Source organism: Cimex lectularius, unplaced genomic scaffold, assembly GCF_000648675.2.
Source record: "Cimex lectularius strain Harlan isolate CLEC.00 unplaced genomic scaffold, Clec_2.1 scaffold12, whole genome shotgun sequence".
Classification (NCBI taxonomy): Eukaryota; Metazoa; Arthropoda; class Insecta; order Hemiptera; family Cimicidae; genus Cimex; species Cimex lectularius.
Window position 1 is genome coordinate 3,064,313 of NW_019392875.1, and position 25,881 is coordinate 3,090,193.

Below are 25,881 nucleotides of genomic sequence, written 5' to 3' on the forward strand. Positions count from 1 at the left end.
ATTGTTACAAGTGGAAAATAAGAGAAGAAAATTTTTTTGGACCCCCAAGGGATGTGGACTTTTTCATAGGTAATACTATGGTTTTTATCTACATCGCTGACAAGGGGTTCCGCAAAGCCTTAAACTGTATTAAATGCACAAGAAAGGCTTAGGAAACCCCTGGGTACCCCCCCCCCATTTGGTGGTGGTGGTGGCTCGTCCACTGCCCTCGGCAAGGTTTAGCGAGGCTGGAAAGAGGTCTAAGACGCACGGGAGGTCTTTGGGAACCGAAGGAGGTACAGCTGGCTGAGGACAGATGAGGCTTGAGGGGGCCGGAGAAAAAATACTTTTTTTTCTATCATCGTGGAGCGGAGAATTTGTGGGTGTGAGGGAAGATCCACCCTGGAATGAGAATAAAATGGACAGGGGATAAGGATCAATTATTATTTTTTTTTTTTTTAAATGTGGAAAAACAGCGCCCGATTATTTTATTTTCGAGATGAAGCGGCCACGGGGGGGGAAAAAAATCTCCACTTCGATAGTTATGCATTTTTAATTACTGGACATCGTCCAATCTTGCCAAACAAAAATATTTAATTAATTAATTTGTTTAATTTAATTGCAATGAAAATTTGTATTTCATCTTTTTCAGGATACTTAAAATGAAAATGGTGCAAAAAACAAATGTTACTATGTTGTTTACTGGTACTGAAATATGTACATAATTAATGACATGGAAAAGGATAAAAAAAAGTTAAAATACTTTTTAAGCAAGAAACAACATTGATATGTATGCCCCAAATACCCTTGAAAATAAATCATTTTGAAAATAAAAAATAATTTCTTCTGCCAAATTTTTTACCTGAATGATTTTTTTTTTTTTTACAAAAATCACAAAAATGATGGTAACTTTGAAACAACTATGAACCAAGGAAATTTTACAAGGGTTTAGAACATTATGGACTACACACAATGGTAAAAATGGCGCTGTACATAAATTAGAATAGACATTTAAAAAAAGTTTTTTTTTTTTAATTTATACTTATTTTTCTCACTTGTAATGTCATAACATAGAGACATTAGCTTGAAAGAAAAAATATTCTGCTTCCCAACATCGTAATAATGTTGAATTTGGATAAAATCGAGAGAAATTTACATTTTTAAGTGGACACCGGACATCAGCGAGAAAAAAAAAATTGGCCCTGGTGAATCCAGCCAATTTATTATTTGATTACAATGAAAATTCGTATTTAATGTTTTTTCAGAATGCCTAAAACAAATCCTTTTGTTCCCAGAAACAATTTTTTTTAGCCTACTTTACTGAAAGTCTTTTGGTTTTTATATATCTCATTGAAAACAATCTTACAAATTAGTTTCTTATTCTACATAAAAGCTCAAACCAACTGATATATAATAACTCAGAAATGCAGGTACAATGAAATTTCTAGGCTCCTAGGCCTCTGAGTAGAGGACGTAGAGTCCAGGGACCACTTGGGATAAATAAAAAATGGCACTGCCAGGATTTAAACCCAGGACTGCAAACATGGCAAAAACAAGTTGGACACCCTAACCACTCAGTCTCCAATGCTTGGTTATGTATCTAATCTTTTTCAACTTAAAATCACCAAAAATGTTTTGTTAAAATTGGCTTGTTAAAATTTTAATTTAATATAATTTTCCTACATGACAATTTCAAAAAAGTCTATGTTCCATTTCGTAATTGTGATATAAATAGACGGGCTGTCAATCTCATTCCACTATAAACCCACAAATTCAGTATTTTTGTATTGTAAGTAGATGCTCATATTTGTTCGCCTTGTGAATTATAAATAATAGTTTCCAAGTCCCGATGAAGGGGATATATTTGTCGAAAGCTCAATGAAGGAACTGGGTGTTTTTATTTTCTTCAAAATTGGCCCTATCCCACGGTTGATATCCATTATATCGAGAAAATATTGAATTTGAACCATAGACTTTTTTTTAATAAACTGTCATAATGTAAAAAATTAAACTATAAATTATTGATTCCCATGCAAAAAAATTATTTTTAGAAAGAACAAAACATATTGACTGCTGAGCCTTTCATGCCTTAATTTAAAGAAATACACGGTAAAAGAACAAATACAAATATGGAAAGATGAGTGAAAGCCATCTGACAATGGTCAATGTACATTTTTTTGTTTCTTTGTTTCATCTCTTAAAGACCAGGGAGAAAATAAAGGGCAAATAAATACGGTGTTCATTCTTCAAATTTTCCTCTTTTACCTAGAGATTATTAAAAGAAATAAAATGAGCTAATTAAAATTTAATTAGAAAGAAATGCAATGTGACTGATTTGTCCCATACTATTATCCTATCCATGCAAAAGTGGAAAACAAGGCCCCAAAACGATTACCCACTTAAAAACAAAAACAAAGTGAAATGAGATTCATGATTCACAAATATTGTTTGCTAATTTTAAAAGTCGATGTTTACAACCCATAAAATTTAAAAGCGATGCTTTTCATTTTTTTTTCTGTAAGCAGGCTTGAGCAAGGGTGCAGGCAATGCACATTATGGAGTTTGATTCTCACCTAAGTCTTTTTCCTCATCACTGACTTCACTTTCTCCTGAAACATCGGAACTCGCCGTATCCGATGTTTCAGTACTGAGTGAGTCAATGTCATCATCCGTATCTGCATGAAACAGTCATCATTTTAACGCAAAATAAATACGTTAATCTACGTAATAAGTTATTGAGTTAAAATAAAACCACAGGAGTTATGGGGATTTTAAAACATAATCAATAATTTATTTGAAGTGGGATACTCATAAAAAAAATTTCATGTGTGATCTTTACACATCAAACCAATTAGAATTTAAATAGCACTTATTTTTATATGAATATCCTTACTATAAATATTATAGTTAAAATTGTTAAATGAAAACATAACCCCAATTTGAGAGAAAATTGATGCATAAGATTAATCAATGAAGTTTTGTACTGACCAATGTTACTTTGGTTGTGTGTCGGTTCAGGCTGTATTTTAAGTTCAACCTGCTGGACTTCAGGAACTTTAGGTTTAACAGGCTCTACCAACTTTGTCTCTTTTTTGTTTTCTATCCCTGTGATAATGTTCTCTTCTGGTGGTTGAGGAGGTCTGAAAAAAAAAGTCAATGTAAAAAATGTTTTAATTTTTAAAAAACGCTTTCAACTTACTTTCTTTGTATATTTTTCCTCCTATTTATAATATTTTCTTTAGGCAGAGATGCTTGCTTTTTCCTAAGGTCCTCTAATACTTTGACTACGTCATTATCAGCAACATCAAAAGGAGTTTGTCCCTGAAATTATTGGATTTTTTTTGTTACACACTGGCTTTTTTGAAATGAGACTTTTAACACGTACAACACAATTTTTGATGTTCATGTCACAAAAATTTTCTACTAAGATTTCACAAGCTTCCCTCTGCCCCCAGTGTGAAGCGGCGTGAAGGGGTGTCCAACCGTCAAGATCCTTTGCATCTATATCTGCACCCGCTTTTATGAGAATGCTTAAAAAAAAAAAAATAAAAAATAAATAAATATTCGCAATGGTTAGAAAAATTACACTTACTCCATAACTTTTAAGTAACCCTTAGCGGCTGCGACATGAAGGGCAGTTGCTCCGGTTTTTGGGTGAGTTTTATCTTGGATGTAGCCACTGCTCAGCCAATTTTTGGCATCAGTCATCATCAACCTTTCTTCCTCAGTTCTAGCACTTTCGGCATCAATTCCTAATAGTAGGCAATTTGTAATAAGAAAAACATTGCTGCAGCAACTAGGGCATGACTTAGGACAACAAACAAAAACTAGAATTAAATAGGTTGAGTAATGTATCATTCAAGTTAAACGCTTGAATAATTATCTAGAACCTTCAACTACTTAATAAGGAAGAGACTAATCTAGTTTAATGACTAAAATTAAGAGATGTTTTTTCTTCAATTGTTACCTCTCAAAGTTTTTTTTACCTAATTAACATTTTATTTACTATTAAGTTAATGTTATATCAATTTATTTCTGTACTGTAATTAGAGAGGTAGTTTTAAAGGTGTGTGAAGCATGAGTAGGTACAGACAAGAGGCGAGGGCTAAGAATAGATTACTATTTCTGAATAGTAATAAATGTAAAGAATATGTCAGGTCACCTCTTTCTTCGATTTGTTGCTGGAGCATGTCTTCCATCGCGTCCGATTCGGCGACATCCATCGGAAGTTCGCCGTCATTGTTGACTGCAGCAACATTCGCCCCGTTCTCAATCAGGTACCTTCAATTTACCCAAAGTTGGTCAGTTTAATAACAAAGAAAATAGGAAAAAATGTTCTTTTTGGCATTTTACAACTTATATATATTATTGTTTAGGTAAGTTATAATATATAATGAGGTTCCAATGCAAAGAGGTACTAACTTTGAAGGAAATATGTAACAAATTGCCAAGTACTTAACAACACACAGTAAATAATTTTTGAACCCACTATTTTCCAACCCTTTAATTTTATTATTATAATTTTAATTACTTTTCCATGATAAATTTAAAAGGTATTGTACTTAAATTAGGATTATTTTCTTGTTCAAATATATTAAAAATATACTGACTTTGCTATACTAAGAAATCCGCAGGAAGCTGTCGCATGAAGGGGCGTCCAACCTTCATTATCGCCCTTATTAACATCTGCCCCATTTTCTACTAGGAACTCAACCAGGTCTAAGTTATCGTCGATACAAGCCTAAAACAGAAAAAAATAAATAAATTACTTTAAGTCAAACGAACTGATTGTTGCTTTGTGTCAAACGCAAATTTGACGTGAACTAGGATGAAAATTTCTAGTCAGTTATTTGACAATTTGATGTTGTTTATTTTATAACAATATTTTCAACAACAAGGATTATCTCAAAGGATAAGCTAATCTCCAACCACAGGTTCGGCAGTGCGAGCTGAGACAGAAAAGGACGAGGAAGGACTCTTTTTCAAGTTGTTGAAACCATCTGCTCTTTTTTGTAAATGGTAAGGAGTTGTGTATGTCACAGATCACTTATTTTTATTTTAATTTTTAAACTGAATTTATTTGTTAGAAGGTTATTGTTATAATTTATTTTGGTCAGTTCCAGATTATTGTCTTTGTGCGATTAATTTGTTCGAACACAGGTATTTTTATTATTATTATTAATTTTTAAGGGCGTTTTAACGGCTAAGGTCATTTCACGCCCTAACATCCAAACCTTCTATTATTATTTTTATTTTGCACTCGTGAGTGAAACAAGTTGCTTCGTGTGAAGGGGATCCACGCAAAGAACGTAATAATTTATTCAGTGGAAGAATGATCCAAGGTTCCATAGGATTATTTGTATAATTGGTTTGATGAATAAAGCCAAGAACAAGAAAAATTTATCCACTGAAAATAATAATGTGATAAAAAAAACCAAATCGACGATCACACAGCACGGTAACTGAACCACACACCATTGTAGGGCACTAAATACTTATGTGGGGTAGTTATATAAATGATAAAATAGATTTTTTTGAGATCTTTGACTAGCCCCAACTAATTTAAAAATATCCTTTTAGGATTTACAAAGAAAGATATTTTGGATTAAACAGGAATTAAAGGATTAAAATTAAGGAAGCTGAAATTCATAACAGAAAAAATGTATACTGTGCATAAAAAAAAAACATATACTGTGGACTCCTTAATAGATAATATTTTGGAACTGTGACAAAACTGTAGAAATCTCTAATGAGTATGTGTCCGGCAGCAAAGAGAGGTTGCTCAATGTGTCCGTAATTGAACTGTGTCATTCCTTGGCTCAATACAGGGAGCGGGTAGGAATCCAACACAATATCAAAGTTGTGCTTAAGCATGGGAGCAAGCATCTGGTTCCCTGTCTGATTTTTAGAGAAAACAGCATTGTTTCATTATATGCAGTCCATATGTTTAGCTGTCAGAATTGACCATATTAATTAATTAAAAGTCATGACAGCTCTAGTGGTCATGGGTTCCAATCCCGTTCGTAGCACTCAGTTTTTCCTCTCAACCATCTTAGATAAAAAGGACAATTAATTATTGTAATTATGTATAGTACTGATAAATTTGTGTACCTAATGTGAATACTGAGACTGAGTGTATTTATTAGCGTGAATGAGCAGTGTAAGAGGGCTGATGGCGAAATACTGAGTATCCCAACGACCTTCAATTCGGTTAGTTATATGTAAACGTGTAAATGAGAGACATCAACTCTGAGTGAATGGTATGTAAATTAGAAAGAATGCTTTAAGAATGAGTTAGAGTGCGAATGTGTTTAGATCTATGAACTGCATTTGGAGCTGAATTGACCTAGCTGTTGACAGCACTCGGAACCCAACCTTGGTGGCTGGACAGGCAAGACCGAGGTGGTCTGGTCTCCCAACACCAAAGTTGGGGTGATTCTTGTATACTGAAAGACCTTTATTATAAACTACAAAAGCTGGAATTGCAGTGGAATCGATGCTAAACTCTGTACACGAAGATTTGGGTTTACATAAATACAAATCTAAATCTAATGGGGTAGCCCAAATCACAAGTTCATCCACAAATAGTTCCATCCAATTATCCAGACAAATACAATAATTTTAAGAATTTTAAATATTTGAATATTTCTATAGTGAACAGATTCTATAATGAATTAATCAACAGTTTGCTGATGATTTTTGATAATATAAAACAATTTTATAAAAATAACTCTATAAGAATAAAGTTACAGGAAACTATTATTGAATTAGTCAAATTAAATAAGCAAACCGTTATTGCATGGATTTTAAACATACAAATAGGCCAAATCTGAACTTGATCTGCTTTGTGTACATCTGACGTTTAATCTTTCTTATACCGATTGGGTTACAAAACTTATTTACTGATGGGAGATAAGCCATAGCCATAACTAATAATGAAAACTTTCCGATAAGTTGAGCCAAGCCACTTAGGAAATAAACAATTACCTTTATCAAATTTGAAAAATTATATTTATGACTATTATCAACAGCTAATTTCAACTAACAATAACGACAAATCAGAAAACTTAGTATGATATTGCTGGGTGCTCAAGGTTATTGGAATATTCGAAATTTTTCTGTTCTGGACTGACTGCAGTTTGAGATGGTATAAAATAAAAATTGGTTAACTTTTTTTCTGTATAGTTTAAATATGAAAAGATAGAAGAGGGACAGTTGTGCATCATGAAATACAGCATAGAAGTTACATCTTGCTGAAGGATAAAACTTTTGGCGTTTTCATACAAAGACAACAGAAAAAATTGTGTTAAAAACCAGCAACATATTAGGAAGAACTGCAACAGACAAATGCAATTTCTTGGAAAAGGTTAAAGGAAACCTTTAAAGAGTAAAAGGGACATCACTTTCTTCTCTGATGGATGCAAGTTGGCCGAAATATTGCCTGTCGCGGACCCCCCTTTCTAAGAAATGGCATAGTTTAATTATCATTGAGGACTGGTTTCTTAAAAGTCATTGACACTGGATTGCCGATTTTGCTGAAATCAAGACTTTAGAAGCAATTAGCAAATAAACGCAACGCTTCTTTTACGATTTATAAGCTTCAATCAACGAAATATTTACTTCACATTTCGTCAAGGAACGATAACGAACTAAAATATCACCGATAGACTAAATAACAGCAGTAAAATACAAATATTAACGAGGAGGGAATTCTGAATAAATCAGTTACGAAAATTTTAGACAAATTTTGTGCCCGGAGATTTATTTGTCTAGTTTGTTAATCTGCCAAGATATTTCTCAGAAATGGATTATATGTCTTATATGCCCCATCTATAAGCTAAAAGATCAAATGAAACCATAAATTGTCATTTTAAACAGGCGATTATCGTCAAAAGACGAAAAAGTGAGAAATTCAAGTTATTTTTTATTAACAGATGCCTATCAAATATTTTTAACAATAATTTTTTTTTGTAAAGATTTAATTTTAAGAATTTTAAAGGACTATGACGGAAGCTGAAGAATCGCGCTGCCTTTATTTCAAGGGCCTTGGTAACATAAAATTGTAAGAAATACTGGTCGGTAATAAAAAAAAAAGAGACGAATGTAGATGTTCTATAAGTTTCTAGTATATTATGATCTATGCGCTAGATAATGTACAAGCAACACGGGAGAATCATAGCCCGATGATGTAAGTAATTAAAAGATATTTTCTGCTGAGAGCGTTATTGCCGAGACGGACGCCTTTAGCCCCAAGTCTATAGCAACTCACAACATGGGGCAAAAATACGAAGAAATGGGAGATATAGAGTGTGAGAGAGGGGGTTGAGTAATTTAGGATAGAAATAGAGATTGGGAGGGAGAGAGAGAAAGAGAGAAAAAGAAAGAGAGAGAGAGGGGGAGAAAGAGAAAAAGAGAGAGTGAAAGAGAAGAGAAGGAGAAAGAGGAGAGAGAGTTGTACTATGATTGGTTTAGTGAATTAATGACTACCAAGAAAGAGAGAAGAAAGAGGAGAAAGAGAGAGAGAGAAGGAGAAAGAGAAAAAGAGAGAGTGAAAGAGACGAAAGAGGAGAAAGAGAGGAAGGAAAGAAGGAAGAAAGAAAGAAAGAGAGAGAGAGAGAGCAGGAAAAAGAGGGAAGAGAGAAAACTGTAGTATGTAGATTTAATTAAATAATGACCACACAAGGTAGAGAGAAGAAGGGGTGAAAAAGAAGGAGAGAGGATGAGGGAGAGGGAGAGGGAGAGAGAAGGGGAAAGAGAAAGTGAAAAAGAGTGAGAAATGAGGAAACTAGAAGAAAGCAAGGAGAAAATGAGAGAAAAGAAGAGAGTGAAAGAGGNAGTGAGAGAGAGTGAGTGAGAGTTGAAGATATAAAGTGATCAAGAGTGAAAGAGGGGATGAAGAGGCAAAATTAAATTATCTTTATATTTATTTTAATAAATTATCTTTATTTAAACTTTGGTGAGAAAATAACGATTAAGATAATCAGAATAGGAAAAGGATTTATCACAAAGCGATACAAAGTAGAAATCAATGAATCCCCGACGTAATCTACACACTGGGCCACCAAAAAGAGAAAATGAACCAAGAGATTATTCACCTCACGTCTCATTGTGCCCTCTAATCCTACCTATGAGGAAGTGTAACTTCGCTTTTGTCTTCTTTACCGGCTTTGGAGAATGTTTCAAAAAAGAAAGAAAAAAAATCAGAGGAACAAACTGAAGAATTATTGCTTCGTATAGGTGATTTTTGTCACTCCTTAGCCAAAGCCAATCTCGTTCTTTAATCTATTATCGTTTTATTTTGTAATTTGAATGTTAAAATGTTGATCGTTAAAGAAAAGGTATAAAACAGGATTTCATGGGTCATGGTCAGGGACTTGCTTCTGCATTGCTGCTTCGTGTCCTTCATCGACTACCAGTCGTTGAAATATCAAACTATTGATACAAATGATAAATGATGGAGTGAGTGTGGTGTTCAATCCTTTTTAAAAAGATAGTTCCTACTCACAGTAAGTTGTTTTGGAACGATCCGGATTTCGAGCCTTTTANTTTCCGCGTTCCGCACGTTCAAATTGAGCGCTGGTAAAAAAATCAGCTGCTAATTGGAACGTCGCGTTAAGGAGGTATCAGCGGGTTCACTTTGGCAATTCATGTCGAGAGACGTGGTTGTAGAAGTCCTTCAACCTGATGATGAGCTAAAAGGCTCGAAATCCGGATCGTTGCAAAACAACTTACTGTGAGTAGGAACTATCTTCTTAAAAAGTATCAAACTATTGATGCCATTAATACTTAGGTCTAAATACTATTTCTGTGTTAATCTTATACCTTCTGCAGTGAAAACAATACATCCTTTATATAGATTTTTAACCCGTTTATTTTATTTTATTTTATAACTGACTATTTAAATTAAAATATTGTCAGTTACTATGAAGAACGTGTTTCAATGACTGGTAGTCGATGAAGGACGAAGAAGCAATGCAGAAGCATGTCCTTTGACCATGGCCCATGAAATCCTAGTTTTATACCTTTTTTTTTAATAATCAACATTTTTATCGTTATCAACATTTTAACGATCAAATTACAAAATAAAACGACAAAAGATTGGTTAAAGAACCGGATTGACCTTAACAAAAGAGTGGCGCAAATCAGGTATACGAAGCGATAATTCTTGAGTTTGTTCCGATCTTTCTGGTCCGCCTACCCTCGCTGTGCGTTCCCGGTTATCGGATGTCGCGTGATGATCGATGCCCGCCCAAAACAGAAGGAAACAGCGAGAATAGGCGAGCCAGGATGCCATGTGCGCGCTCTTTTTAAGGAAGTCGGGCCTCTATTGAAATACGATAGTAAATCCTGTGGGTTGATATATTCCTCTCTTATCTGTCCCAAAATCCATAATTCACTTTATACTGGGACGCTCATTTTTATCTTAAATCTTAAAAAAAAGGTAAAATGCTATAAAGGACAAAATAAACGTTTTTTTTTGCTTCCACTAAGAGTGTAAGCATAGAAAACTAAAACAGACTATAAAAATGAGGAAGAATCTATGTAGTAATAGCTATATTGTATAATTCGTGAAAACGAGCTAGTTTCCTGGGAAAAGAACACCTGGGCAAAGGAAAAACTAAAAACAATGTGGCATTATATAGTCTGTCTCTTAAATTATGTTGGGCTTCCGCCTCGGGCATGAGACCGAAGCCAAGGGTTGTTTTTTCGTTTTAATCTGTAACCGTAGTGTTTAGCCAATTTTTTTGAAATTCTCTGTAATGACCAACGCATGAGAGCCAAGTCACCAAGTCAAACAATAGATCGTGTAGGAAGGCGAGGATTTCCACTTGACCCAGACCCTGGGTCCTTTCTCAAACGTCTTTAATTAGACTACTTTCGATCCTCTTCATAAATATCAAAGTGACTCAAGATCAAAGCTAAATTGCCAGCTATAAAAACAATTAAAAGATTGCCTTAGGTCAAAAAGATTTATATCAAAAATCTATAGAAATTATGATGGCATTGTTATTCTTGGCAAAGCCCTGAGGAATCAATACTTACGTATTCCTGATGTGACTGTTCTTAAATATTTTGTATGATAATCTACCTTTCAAAAAGTAAATAAATATCAGTTTATGGAATATTGTTAAGTTAAATAGTGACATATTGGCTGTTAATGATTGCACAATTGCAGCCATGACCTTCAATGTCAATTTTGTCTTGCCCTTTTGTGCACTTTCCTGGAGAGAGTATAAAATATTGATTGGGTGTCTTATCCTCATTCGTCGTGTATACGTTTATCAACAAAACTTTCTTTAATTTAAAAAAACACGCAGATTGGCCATGATTGCGAACGCTCTTCACGGCTAAGAAAACCCGCGAGCACAGACGGACCCAAAGTTTCATAGGCACATCGCAACTACGAAAAATAATTAGTTTGAATACAGAAGAAAAGACAAAGAGCCAATGAACTGACAGAGAACACATGCTCATTTCTGAAGATAATCACCCAATTATCAACAATTTATCCAGTAACAAATTTATAGACTAATTAATTACTTTGATATGACATTTAAATAATCAGTTAGAACCAAATCCTCTTCAATTTTTTCAATACTCCCAAAACCATGTTATGAACTTTTGACCTTCTACCATTCGGAAGACTGTTTCAAGTTAAACAACAAGACCAATCCTCTGGTTTATTGAAATCAAGGTAACACAAGGTAGCATCCTAGGAGTGCTATACTTGCTGCATACATGTGGCCTACCGTTGTTGGAAAACAACCGTCAGCTGTCATCCAGGACTGGACAGATACTTGGAATGTCAAAATAAACGACCAGAAATCCGTACAATGTAAATTTTTACAGATAGAAAATTAATAGACAAACCAATCGTCTTCAATGGTAAAGCAATTCCATCCCAGAATTCAGTTAAATATCTGGTATGACATTAGATAAAAAATTAATTTGGAAAGCAAATATCAAAAAGAAAAGTAAGGAACTTGATTTCAAATACCGTCAACTTTATTGGCTGTTGGTAAGAAATTCCCGGTTATCAGTACAACATAAAATAATGATTTGTAATCACACATTAAAACCTATAGGGATGAATGGTAAACAACTTTGGGGTGTGATGAAACAAGCAATACAATCATAACACAACGTTTCTAAAACAAAATTCTATAAAATTTGCTAGATGATCCTTGGTATGCAATAGCGATATACTCAGGGATCTGAACAACCCGCACATCGACACTGAGATCATAACATTATGCTTATAAGCACCATCTACGTCTTCAAACCCACCCGACAACCGAGGCCAGCGGCTGCTACTTAGTCATCACATCGTAAGATGACTGAAGAGGACAAAGCAATTTGAAGTAGTTCCGTTAAAAAAAAAAGTTACGAGGTGAACTCAACTAGATAAACTGTGACAGTGGACAGTGGACCAAAGTTTATTTATTACTCAATTATCCGTTGTAAAATTAATAGATCGTTTGATTCGGTAAGCAAAACTGGTTTCTCTTGTTTCTTGTTCCTTGTTGTAAAGTGAAAAAAGCAGTTCAAAAGAGATGGCAGACGTGCATGACATCGACACTCCGGAGGAGTTCGGTGTTGAAGTTGAAATGGAAGAGGAGACGGTTGATGAAGGAGTGCTCAACATCGCGATGCTGAAGGAAAAGGCGAACAAACGGAGGAAAGGCTGGGGTTTCACCAAGGACTAGAGGAACCTCGAATCCTTGGAACGGGACGACGACCAACCCGGGCCTCAGAGGTCCAAGGCTGGATCCTCTTCATAATATCCCTTCACGAGGAGATCCAGGAAGAGGACATGCACGAGAAGCTCTCTGAGTACGGCGAGATCAAGACCATCCACTTGAACCTGGACGGAAGGACGGTCAAAGGCTATGCCCTTGTCGAGTAGAGCAAATACGGTGAAGCTTTGGTTGCGAAGTAAGCTCTCGACGGTATGGAGATCCTAGGTCGTCAGTGTTGACTGGTGCTTCGTCAACGGACGCCAGAAGTCACATAGGAGGACGACAAAAAAAAAAAAAAAAAGGATGGAAGGCAAGATCCACCACCACCCAGGTCTCAAAGGGAAATACGACGTCTGATCCAATTGAACTATTAAATTGTGACTATTTTTTTATATACATATTTCTCGTAAGACAATTATATAAAACCAAGATTGGCAATTAAACAAAACCAACATTATGTCAGTATAAAAATTTCTTTATTACTGGTACAGTTTTGTAAATTACCTGTACTTTTATTTTTATTAATAAAAAAATCAATTACTAGATCGTTTCATTTGATTAGTTAATAAATTAAATGTTTTAATTTAAAAAATATATGTTTTAAAGTTATCAAATGTAAAAGTACTTTACTTCTAGGTTACAAATTTGAATTCCTTTTTTACAGGGGGCTTAACGTCAAACTACCAGATGAGTGTGTTATAGACGAGAGGTCAAAACCAGATGGCAATACATTTTTCATAATATATCCATTATAAAACCACCTGACGAGATTCGAACCGAGAACTTCTAGCCTCGACACCTAGGACGACCTAGGTTAAAAGTTATCACCGAATGTTTTTGTAGCTTTTTTAACAGGTTAGAGGGAAAAATTTCCTGAGAACAGGAGGAATCAATCTTGCCGACTGATTGATGAGACTTATTAAAGGTAGAAGAATGTTGAACAATTTTAAGCAGTTCCTTTTCGGCCGTGCTACTCTTGGTCGAATCCCAAGTCGACAATGTTTTTTGCACCTTTAAACAATTTGGTACAAGGACGATATTGCCACCGGGTCGAAAAATAAGGCTAAGGGAACGATGCAAATGCTGTAGCCCGTCGTTTATAAACCTTTGACGTAGGAACGGTGCCAAATTGAAAATAAGTTCGGAACAATTGCATATTTAGCATAATCGTGTCGGCATAGTTGACGCAAATGGATTTTCCTCTTGGCTCGCATGAATATCGAAACGGTCAAACACCGCAAATACACCTCGGCGTGCGTGATGCACACAACCGCACCCACGACGACGTTCGATTTTAAAAAGGGGAAAATGGAAAAAAAAGGAAAAATCGTCGTATTAATAATGTCCCCGTGACCTCAAACCGTACCTGCCAACCGGAATGAAACGGCCCTCGTCCTAAAGGGGGGACTACCGCTTCGCAGTGCGATTTCTTTTTCAGAGACACCGCTAACTTGCGAAGTTCATTATAACCGCAAGTAACACGGAGGGAAGACAAAGCCTCCGGTGGGAACTCGCAACGCCTCGGTCCTTCCGGCATACCTTCGCGTCCGTTAATTTGGTCAATTACAAATGAAACAATTGATCCCGAGCCTATTATTCCAATCGGAATAATTGGACTACGAATAATTGACGAAAACCATTCATGACTTCATCATTAGAGCCAGAAAGACCGTAACCTTTATAAACGATACTCAATTAATTATAAACAATGTTATAGGGCGATAGAGGACGGACAACGGTAAATTTAGTCAAGACGTCACTTTTATGATCAATAGCTTCAATGAATGAAGCCTCATATAATGCAATTATCACAAGGCGAAGACATAAATAATCACATCATCATTATACACTAATTTAAAATGTGCTGATTTCAAATACACAAATCATCGCATCAGTACACAGAAAAAGGCATTTTTTTTTTTTTTTAAAGGTCTACATGGAAAAAGGATATTTGAGAGAAACAACAATATTTGATAGTAAAGAAGTCCCATATAACACAATTTAAGCAAGAAAATATGTACAACGGTATAAACAGCATAGACCTAACATAATACAGTCACTGCAAAAGATCTCAGACTAGGTAAGGAAGATACAGGATAATAATAATAATAATAAAAATAAGAAAGTATAAGGCTTTTTCGTAGATCTTAAGGCTGCCTTTGACTGTGTGGATAGGAGCGCGATTATGCTTAAATTCAGCAACCTTGGTTTTCAATTAAAAAAATCTTTCAATTCTAAAATCCTTATTGGCACATAGTTGCTCCACAGTTATGGAGGAAGGGGGATCCTCGAGATATTTCGAGGTGCGCTCAGGGGTCAGGCTTGAGTCCTGTATTGTTCTGCCTTTTTCTCGACATCTACCTATTATCTTGTATACGTTATGGGAATATTGACAAAGATTCTCTTATACGCGGACGATATTGTAATTATGACAGACTCACGGTTCCTACAAAAAATATTAATGCCTTAAGAGACTTACTGTAAGAAATGCGCACCTCAACAGTTGTCAACAGTGCCGATAAGTGCTCGCTCTGCAACAGGCAGACTCGAGAAGATTGTTTTCACCTTTTAGCAGGACTATAAAGGAGAGGAAGAACACAGGAGAGTGCCAGATACAATGATATGGTATACAGATGGCCCCAAAACAAACGAATACCGTTGTACCCAAAACCGGATCAGGCGTTTTCTGTACAAGCCCAAAACATGAGCAATCAAACTCATTAGGGAAGTACATTTCGGTCTTTCAAGCAGAAATACAGAAAATCTTAAAAGAGGTTACATTAGCAAAAATCCTCATAAGATCTGACAGCCAAGCAGCCATTAAAGCATTAGCATGTAAAAGAGTAACATCAAAATTAGTCAGTGAATGCATCCACCATCTCCAAAACCTGCGGAAACACAACAACCTGATATCTTGGGTGCCAGGGCAAAGGGAAATTTTGGGTAATGAGAAAGCAGACATTCTGGTCAGAGAAGGATCTGCAAGACCATACATAGGCCCCGAACCTACACCTGGGATAACAAAAACAAATTCAGAATCCTCCATCGCAGAATGGATCCAAACAAAACAAAAGGAGAAGAGGATAAACTCTAGCAGCGCTAGACACAGCGAACTTATGATGAAACAACCCTCACTAAGACTGCTGCGTCTTGGAGCATTGGTGCAATTGGAGAGGGCCAAACTCAGAGGAGTGGTAGGACTAACCGGTCACTGGCATCTGAGAAAACATCTGCACAACATGGGTATATACAACGATGATCCCATTTCCCATTTGCAGATTATGTAATGAGGAGGAGGAAACAGCCACCCATATCATCTTCCAATGCGAAGCGACAGCTCAATGAAGATTTAACCTGATGAATAGAAAATACTTAGCGAATCAAATTGCGACAGTCAATGTCCTGATACTTCTAAGGAGAAGGATTGAGTCTATTGCACAGAACTAACGAAGGTACAATAAGCCAGAAGGCTACAGTGCCTGGAGAGCACAAACCCTTCTTCCTAGTATCCTTTTTTACCATACCATACTTTTTAGCAGAATGTCCAGTTTTGGCGGAATTCCTAGTACGACATATTAGCTAGCCCATGTTGACAAGAGAGCACCTATTTTTTTTAAATAACCTCGAGTGCTTAAATTTAGTAAAGTTTACGATGGAAGCCTGGAACTACAGGAAAGAACTAGTTTTTTATTTCAATTATTAAATGTTTATTATGTATATAAGAACCCTGGTTATTTATATGTACATAAGTGTATGCAAAATATACCTAGATATGTTGTTATTTTATTTTACTTTAGTTTTTTCTCTTTTGTTTATTCCTTGAGAACAAAGTTTTAGTACTGTTTTGTATGTTCATTAAAAATTTATAGTCCGATGGTTTATTGCCGTCATGTGCTTTTTAGTTATGTGCAATTTTTTCTCTTTTGTTTACCTAAAGTACTTTTTTCATTCATTCACAGAATAATAGAGAAAGCAATATAAATAGTAATCCTCAACAACAACAAATAAACAGCAAATATAAAGAAACAAGAAGGCCAAGGAGAATAAAACAAGAGCACAGAGTTGTTTGAAAAATACACTTCCAAAAAGTGCAAATATGAAGCCTAGATATAATATTTCCACGCTATAGAGCTTGATATTACAATTAAAGAGAATCTTAAAACTCTTTTATTCCGAGGAATAATAATGCAATAATCCTTTAATCAAAGTTGCAGTCGTGCAAAATACGAAATAAAAAAACACTTGGACTAATTTGGTTTCGAACCCAAATTACAAAAGTTTGATAAATTCATTCAAAATTTCAAGTTTTTTTTAATCTTTCCACCTTACCAATCCGCCAACCACGGTTTTTTCCTTTCCTTCATCAATTTCTTCATCTTTGAAAAAAGCAAATTAAATGAAGTACGTTTTCTGAAATTTGATGCTCTCTGGGTTCGAAATAGTAGTTTAGAATCATCATAGTATGGTTTTGAACTTTGACAAAAAAAATTAAGGTTCTGGATACTAAAACGTTTAGTTCAGTAATGTTTACAAACTTAGTATTGATTATATCTCATTGGAAATTTAATGTAGTTTTCAATGGTATCAACGGATTTGTCCAAAACCTTTTAGTTTTGAAGTTATCACTGTTTATTTGAAGCAAGATTGTGAAATCTTAAAAAATCAGAAAAAGGGGAATAACTCAGAAACTGCTGAGATTCAGTCCATAGTTAATTGGGACTTCTTTGTTCCATTTTGTATGTTGAAACTACTGGCAAAATTTGTAACACGAGTAGCCGAACACCCTGTATATAATTTTGGAATTTAACAGGAGACAAAGATTCTTTTGCACAATGTTTCTAAGCTTTTCAATATCGGTGGTCGAATGTGAAAATGTTGAAGTTACAAAAACCTATTTATACTTAATTCAATAAGAAGTAGTAAACAGAAATCATCATGGCTATTCTGTGAATACTATTGCATGTAATCTTCCATTTAGTTTTTCGTTGTGATAGATATTATTTAAATAATAGCCACTGTTTTAAGGTGGAAGTTAAAGTGAGGAGGAAGGGAGTGAAGAAACTATATTTTATGAGAGATTTACGCTAATTTTTCTATGAGAATTGTTCTTAATATCGAGGGAGGAAGAATAAACACTCTTTTATAAAAATTTCGCTGTACTGACAAAAAGGCGGATTTTCTAACCATTACACTCCTTTAAAATATTCTATTGACTATTTTTAATATAAATTTAATAAAAAATATCGAACAGGAACGATCGTGGCTATTCTGTAAACACTACTGTATGCCATCCTCTGATTTATGTTTTTATTATGTTTGGATAAACAAGGCGATAATAGAAAATTTTATATTAAAAAATAAATTAAGGTTTTTAGTTGAGATAAAAAGTTAATGGCACGAGCGGGATTCGAACCTACGATCTTCGGCTAGATACGCCGCTGCGCTACCACTCGATCCACACGGACACCAACTTCCTATCTAGCCGAAGGTTGTGGGTTCGAATCCCGCTCGTGCCATTAACTTTTTTATCTCAACTAAAAACCTTAATTACTTGTAAGATATTACTTGGTCAAGCGGACCACGAAACTAGGGAATTAAAAAATAAAATATGTTTTATGGATATATGCCTGGAAGATTTATATTTATAATAAGAATGTCAAGAAGATTTCCAGACCGATTTTCCAAAGTGACAGTATTTTTAAAAAAAAGTCCTCATAACAAAGCCAAGCGTTTTTAAGCATTAAGTACTGCCAATAATCACCATCGGAATAAATTGGAGGGTCGAGAATGATTTATTTTCGCTTTAAAACGGTGTACACCCAGTATAAAATTTGGGAAAAGATCTTGGTGCATATTTGCCCTATCTTCCTAATATTCGACATCCATAAACACAAAAGATAGAAAATTCGGTTTAGAAAGCCCATACATGTAACGTTAGACGACGCATTACGAAATCTAATAACGTTGACCTTTATGAAACCGAAACACGGTAATTTTATTAGAAACCCCTGTGGAAAGAAGTGCCGTCGAAAAGGGACTCATTGTGTACCAGGGCGAACTGTTATCATTCCAGTATTGTTTTTACGGTTCTCTTTCTGGCCCAATACCGACAACGTTCGTAATCGTCGTGGAACACTTTGTCCTCATGGATGAGCATGAAGAAGAGGAGCTTTCACTCGATTGTGCTGAGGGAATAACAAGGTCGGGCAACAATGAAGGGCATGTCTTTTGCATAAAGGAACGTTAAAACGAGTTTTGTGGCAGTCCGAGACATTTTAGAGGTAGAAACTATTAAGAAAACAACTCGAAATAATCCCTGTGCGGAGAAATAATAATAAAGACCGATTCACATGCAATTGTGTTTTTTTATTGCTCAATCCGATTGCAAGACCAAGACAATGCAAGAAAATGAGAGAAAGAACGAGAGAGAGGGAGCGAGCGAGCGAATGATACACAGTTAAAGAGTGAAAGTCAGAGAGTTGCAGTGCAAGAAAGAGTGACAGAAAGATGGATAAATAGAGAGATAGAAATTAAGAGAAAAAGAGAGAGAGTCAGTGAGTGCTTGACAGAGAGAAAGAGAGAGAGATAGAGATAGAGATAGAGAGAGAGAGAGAGAGAGAGAGAAATAGATAGATAGAGAAAGAGGAGGGAATGAAAGAAAAGGAGAGAAGAGTTTGTGAAAGAGAAGGAGAAAGAGTGAAAGAGCAATAGAGTACAATAAGGAAATAAAGAAAGAGAGAGAGAGAGAGAAAGAGAGTGAGAGAGAGAGAGAGGGAGGGAGAGAGAGAGAGAGAGAGAGAGAGAGAGAGAGAGAAAGGAGGGAATTTAAAAGAGTAAGGACAAAGAGAAAGAGGTAAAAAGAAAATGAGCGAAACCGAAAAAGAAAGGATGTAAAAGAAACTGAGAATGACAAAGTATGAAGAGTGATACTGTAAAGGAAAATTTAGAGAAAACATGGGGCAGTTTGGAGTAAATAAGGAATAAAAGAAAGAAAGACAATAAAAGATAAAATCAACAAGAAAAACATGTGTTTAAAGGAATGTAAAAGGTAATATTTAAAAATACACTTAAAACTTCAAAATAATTAGAAAATACGAAAGTGACTCGTATAGAGATGAAAACAGAAGAAATAAACAGAAAAGAAAAGAAAACAGAGATCAAATAAATATAAATTTAAAAAACTTGAAAGAAGCTTATATGTATATGAAAATAACCAAATAAATTAAAGAATGGTCAACACTAAAAACAAACAAAAAGTATATATAATAAATAAAAATCTGACGAGTGAACTTACAACTTTTACGATTAATATAAAGTACAATACTTCTTCAGTCTGTTTGCTATTTAATATAAAGGCTCATTTTGTATATTGCAAAGCTGGTTCTTGTCATTTTCCATTTATAAATCCCATTCTGGCAACATTATCAACAGTAGGATATTTTTATTACAAAAGAAAATATAACATCGACAAAATGCGTCTAATTGAAAGTCAAAATTTTGAAATGTTTAAACAAATCTCACGACAAATCCACGTCGAAATTTATTCAATTCCTTTTGCCATTCTGATAAATAATGATATTAACATTTCATTTTCACCTCGCGCTTATTAATTCGACCTGAAAATAAGCATCTGCCAAGTTTAAAACTGGCTTGTGTAATTCTCTTCAAAAATATAAAATAATAAATGAGAGAGTGTGAGAGAAAAAGAGAGGAGGGAACTAGGAGAGAGCTAGGAGAAATGAAAGAGAGGGAAAGGAGGAAACTAGAAGAGAGCAAGGAGAAATGAAAGAGAGGGAAAGGAGGGAACTAGAAGAGAGCAAGCAGAAAAATGAAAGAGAAAGGAGAAAAGAAATGAGAGGGAGAGAGAGAAAGGAAGGAAATAGAAGAGAGCAAGGAGAAATGAAAGGGAGAGAAAAGAGGGAGCTAGAAGAGAGCAAGGAGAAAAATGAAAGAGAAAGGAGAAAAGAAAATGAGAGAGCGAGAGAGAGAGAGAGAGAGAGAGAGAGAGAAAGGAAGGAAATATAAGAGAGCAAGGAGAAATGAAAGGGAGAGAAAAGAGGGAGCTAGAAGAGAGCAAGGAGAACAATGAAAGAGAAAGGAGAAAAGAAAATGAGAGAGCGAGAGAGGGAGAGAGAGAGAGAGAGAGAGAGAGAGAGAGAGAGAGAGAGAAAGGAGGGAACTGGAGAGAGCAAGGAGAAATGAAAGGGAGAGAAAGGAGGGAACTAAAAGAGAGCAAGGAGAAAAATGAAAGAGAAAGGAGAAAAGAAAATGAGAGAGAGAGAGAGAGAGAGAGAGAGAGAGAGAGAACGAATGACTACTGACAGCAGAAGGATATAACTGGTCTTTGATCTTGAGATTAGATCGGTCTTTAAACAATTTGTGAAAACTGACTTTTGACGGACCAAAGGGTCTGACTCAACAATGGAAACCCTTTTACAACCACCGAATCTCTAGTATAATTATAAGTAATTTATTAATATAGAATTGCATTTTACACGGTTAGATTTTCAAACCTTTTCACGATGGTGTTCGATCTTATTGCGAAACACCAGACGTTCGGGGGTCTGTTGCCGTAATTTTATACGCCCTTGATGTAAAGAGTGTCGTCCAAAAATAATTAAATATATTCGTTTAAATGTGCCGTACGAGTTCAGCCTGCCAGTCGCCACCCACACGATATGCCATGCCTGCGTGTTTCTCGTTACTTAGTTCCACACCCCATTTATCACTGGCAAAACGGGTCAGCCGGTTAAGGTTTCGAACAATTTTCGCTCCTGCATTGCACAGCCTATTAATTACACGTGCGCCGAACTGCCAACTGTGTTTTTGGTCTATTCAAAATCTCATAATTTAAAATCGTGAAACGTTTTTCCCGGGGCTTTCAGGCATGGTAATCTTTGAAACGTGAATTGTTAGAAATTAACACCAACTTAACCTCTTGATTTATCGCATTTTCTTTCAGTACAATAAGTACGTCGACGTGTAAAAAATTGAGGCAAAAGTGTTTCGTAATTTGGCCCTTTCACAAAATATTTGACTATCGAGTTGGTCGGTTTGTGTAAATTATATAAACGGAAAATTAGAGGGTTCCTCTTCCTACTATTTTTGCATGCTTGCTTCTTCTTTTGTATATACCCTGTGAGTTTTTATAAAAGGTAAAGTAACCCGACATTATTTCATTTGGACTTTTTTTGAAAACCACCGGTACCCCCATGGTTGAGATGACCTCTACTGTTGCGAATCCCCGTACAAATAATAAATTAAAAAATTACGTCTTAAGCCTGGCTTGGTTGCTTGGTAACTTAATGTCCTTGTTTTTACAAATTTTTAGACCTTTCCATTGTAAAAAAAAAAATAATACCAGAAGCTTTAAGCACCATTCACCGATTCCTTCTGTAGATATTGAAGTTCGTTTTAATTTAGAACTCGATAATTTCAATTTATCATGTTTCGTTAAAAAAAAAAATCGAAAATTTAATTGAATAAGAAGATTTAATTTGTGGATTTTTTTTACCTAACTTTAAACAACAACAATCAGATAATAATAATTATTATTATTCAATTAATTAATCTGTATTTAAGGTATTGGTTGAGATAAAAAAGTCAGTGTCACAAGCGGGATTCGAACCCACGACCTTCGGCGAAAGTGTCCGAGTGGATCGAAGTCACGATAGCTCAAGTGGTAGAGCAGAGGCGAATTTAGGGGTTCGAATTCCGCTTGTGACACTGACTTTTTTATCTCAACCAATACCTTAAATACAGATTAATTAATTGAAAGATATTATTTGGCCAAGCGGACCACGAAAACTAGTGAATTATTATTATTTATTTTTTTAATTGAAATGGGTATGAGTGTAACTATTAATTTTAACAATTTAACCATTTAATTATTTAATAATTTATAATGAAACATTCATGGATTCGTCCTGTAGATAATGAAGTTTTTCTTCAGAACCCTGTAATTGCAATCATCATGTAACTCGTCAAAAAAAGGAGAAAATCAAAAATTTAATTGAATAAAAAATGAAAATTGATGAATATTGAACTAGTGTTGCATATTTTTACTTAACTTTAATTAAAAACAATTAGTCATTTTTTTTCATTTATTTTTTTTTTTTAACGAGGGTTCGCAACAGCAAGCAGAGGTTATATCAACCCTCAGGGTGCCGGTCTTTTTGAAAAAAAGCCCATTTGTAAGTATGTCGAGTTCGAATGCAGGGCCGCTGGATTCGAACCGGGGACCTTTACTTTACAGTGATGAGCGCCGTGTCAACGCCTAAACCGTTGCTACCACCGACGCCTCAATTTTTTATTGAAATGGATATTTTTGTCACTTATTTAAAATAATGTAACTATTTAATTATTTAATAATAATTCATTGATCCAATTTATGTGAATGAAAGCTTTATCGATTCGTTCGAGGAATATTGCAATTTTCCTTCAGAACTAGATAATTTCAATTTACACAACTCGATAATTTCAATTTATCGTGTAACTGATTGTTTGTCCAGTTTTAAAGGATAACGTCAATATCTCCAGAATGAATAATGATTTTTTTTTTTTTAGTTTCTGGTACGATTGCTTTTAAAATGTTAAGGACTTCAAAATGTGCGAAAAAATTCATGGATTGTTCCTGAGTATTGAATTAAAAATTTAATTTAATCGATTAAAAACAATTAAATATCTCACTTTTATCCAGTTGCATCATAAATTTAAATTACCGAGTTCTGAAGGAAATTGTCAAGAACAGATCTATGCATTTTTGAGGATAAATTTTTTCACATATTTTCAAATTGCTTTCCATTCTACATAATAATAAAATAAAGTTTAAAAAATCATAGATTAATTATAGAGATATTGAAGTTTTCCATCACAGCTGGATCATTTCAATTTATAATGCAACTGTTAAAAAAAAGTTTTGAAAATTTAATGGAATAAAGTATGAAAATTTAATTGTGTTTATTTCTTTTAAACCTCACTTTAAACACCAACAATCAGTTACACAATAAACTGAAATTATCGAGTTCTGAAGCAAAACTTCAATATCTTCAAAAAATTCGATGAATTATGACGTAGGTTTTAGAAAAACATTTTCTTTATCGCGCCAACGTTTCGATCTTTATTGAGATCATCTTCAGGACTCAAAATGTTTGTTTTCCATGTAGATGTATGTCGTGTTGAGCGTACACTACAGACAAGAATGACACATCTACACGGAAAACAAACACTTTGAGCCCCCGAAGATGATCTCAGTAAAGACCGAAACGTTCGCACGATAAAGAAAATGTTTTTCTAAAACCTACGTCATCCAGACCGCATCTCACGACCTCCATTAATCATTAAGAAACGGTCACTAAACACCACAAAATTCGATGAATGTTTGAATTTCTCGTATCTTTTTTGTCGAATGGATAGGACTTTCAAATTGTGTATAAAAACATTCATTACATTTGAAGATTCTGCGTGAAAAAGGCGAAAAATTATTATTGGAACCATATTTTTACAATACAATAGGCAACGTAACAACAAACGGCAATCTCTTTTATAAAAACTCGTAAGGTATACCCATCTTGATTTTTTGACCATAAGTTAGTGTTTTTACATTATGGAACAGTAAAAATCAATACAGCACAATTTTAAAAGTTCAATGCGATTTAATATATTCAAAATGGCCGAATAAAAATAGTCGGATTTGTTTTAAAATCTTGGATTAAAATTATTCTAATACAGCCAGTGTCGCAAATTTTTCATTTTGAAGAAGCGTGAATTTTCTCAAGTGAGTCAAGTCAAAAATGAAAACTACTGTATCAAAATTTCAGCGTTGAACCGGCCTCGATTCTAATTCCCGCTATTTCCTTGTAGTCTGTTACTCCCACATCCGAGAAAAACACCCGGCGAAAGGAGCACCGCGTTTCACGGAATTGAATAACATATGTTACGAATCGGACCGAATTAAAAAATGCCGCTTCTGAGAAGCCTTTATTAAAACAATGAAAGCGTTCTTGGAAGCTCGGTTGATCCGCGGCTCATCCAACTTTGAATCCGGCCGTTTCGGACGCTAATTTGACATCTCCTTCTTCGACGGGTGTCATTTTGTCTTCTTCGAAGAGCCCACGGTCGCGAATAATACGCCAAATAGTTTCCACCTTGGCAAATTCAAATTTCTCGTTTCCCCCCAATCAATTACTTCGGCATATGCAGGATGAATCCTGAAGTCAATACTTTTAGAAGGTGATCCATCATGTCAAACTTGATTAAAATGTCCCTGTTATCCAAAGTCTAATTGTCAATTACATTCGAGATATTTCACTTTTCAGTCTCTTCAACCTTTCACAACTTTATTCCATATCATATAAAATGTTAATCCTATTATAAATTTAATTACACCAATGGAAAAAGCATTAAAAACCCTATAAGATTCATTTTTTTTATCGAACCCTTTAGCTAATAAAATAAATATGTACGAGCTGTTTTGGAGTAAAGTTAAGTTTAAAAACGATTTTTCTTGTTGAATTGTACACATCATGAGTCATAATGGTGCCAAAGGAGACATGATATACGCGAATTTGGCCTAGATTTGGTAACAGTCAAAACTACATTTATGCAAAATCAACTTCTACCATAAATTTTTGTGTGGTTTTAATGAATTCATTCTATAGAGAATTTAGATGAGTTGAATAGGAATTAGATAAAAAGAGTGTTTGTGTGGTCGTGCTTTATAATAAAAATATTAACATACACATGCTAATATGTAATAGCTATATGTAAATATGTAATTCTAACACATGCTCTAATCCATGCTAAAACAACTAAAAACGATAAAAACAGGCTGTCCAATCGTGACATCAGGAGAGCATTTTATATTTTAATTAATAGCATTTATTTTCTCTTGTAACATTAAATCAGTTCAAAAATCATTATTTGCTTAATATGAAATATTTTTGTATTTATTAACTATTGTTACTGTTTATTGTTTGTTAATATATGCAAAAAATTTCATGATTTATTTAAGAGAAATAGTGAAAATCCTTTGTTAAATTTTAGTCACTGATACTTTTTTTATAGAATTTATTTTCAAAACCAAAACTGATTCATGATTAACCACAGCCAATGAATTAAATTTCTAAAAAAAATTCATAATTCAATAATAAATTTAATTAAA

General features: G+C 34.6%; 1 protein-coding gene and 1 long non-coding RNA gene across 8 annotated transcripts in view; one reads left to right on the forward strand and one right to left on the reverse strand.

The window, feature by feature from the left end:
- Nucleotides 1-25,881, reverse strand: part of LOC106673731 (protein phosphatase 1 regulatory subunit 12A) — an 86,843-nt gene that overhangs the window by 25,839 nt on the left and 35,123 nt on the right. For 6 of the 7 annotated variants that reach the window (XM_014405937.2, XM_014405941.2, XM_014405936.2 and 3 more), the window contains exons 2-8: nucleotides 4,590-4,720; nucleotides 4,142-4,260; nucleotides 3,572-3,731; nucleotides 3,365-3,509; nucleotides 3,179-3,300; nucleotides 2,968-3,119; nucleotides 2,553-2,654 (exon numbers count right to left, since the gene is read on the reverse strand). In XM_014405937.2, coding sequence (XP_014261423.1) covers nucleotides 2,553-2,654; nucleotides 2,968-3,119; nucleotides 3,179-3,300; nucleotides 3,365-3,509; nucleotides 3,572-3,731; nucleotides 4,142-4,260; nucleotides 4,590-4,720 — 931 coding nt within the window. The remainder of the gene's footprint in view (nucleotides 1-2,552; nucleotides 2,655-2,967; nucleotides 3,120-3,178; nucleotides 3,301-3,364; nucleotides 3,510-3,571; nucleotides 3,732-4,141; nucleotides 4,261-4,589; nucleotides 4,721-25,881) is intronic. The other variant, XM_014405939.2, reaches the window with a different exon arrangement.
- The window catches only part of LOC112127651, a 52,861-nt gene continuing 31,706 nt past the window's right edge, over nucleotides 4,727-25,881 (forward strand). Inside the window, exons 1-2 of the long non-coding RNA XR_002910670.1 lie at nucleotides 4,727-4,998; nucleotides 5,097-5,139. This is a non-coding gene — a long non-coding RNA (uncharacterized LOC112127651). The remainder of the gene's footprint in view (nucleotides 4,999-5,096; nucleotides 5,140-25,881) is intronic.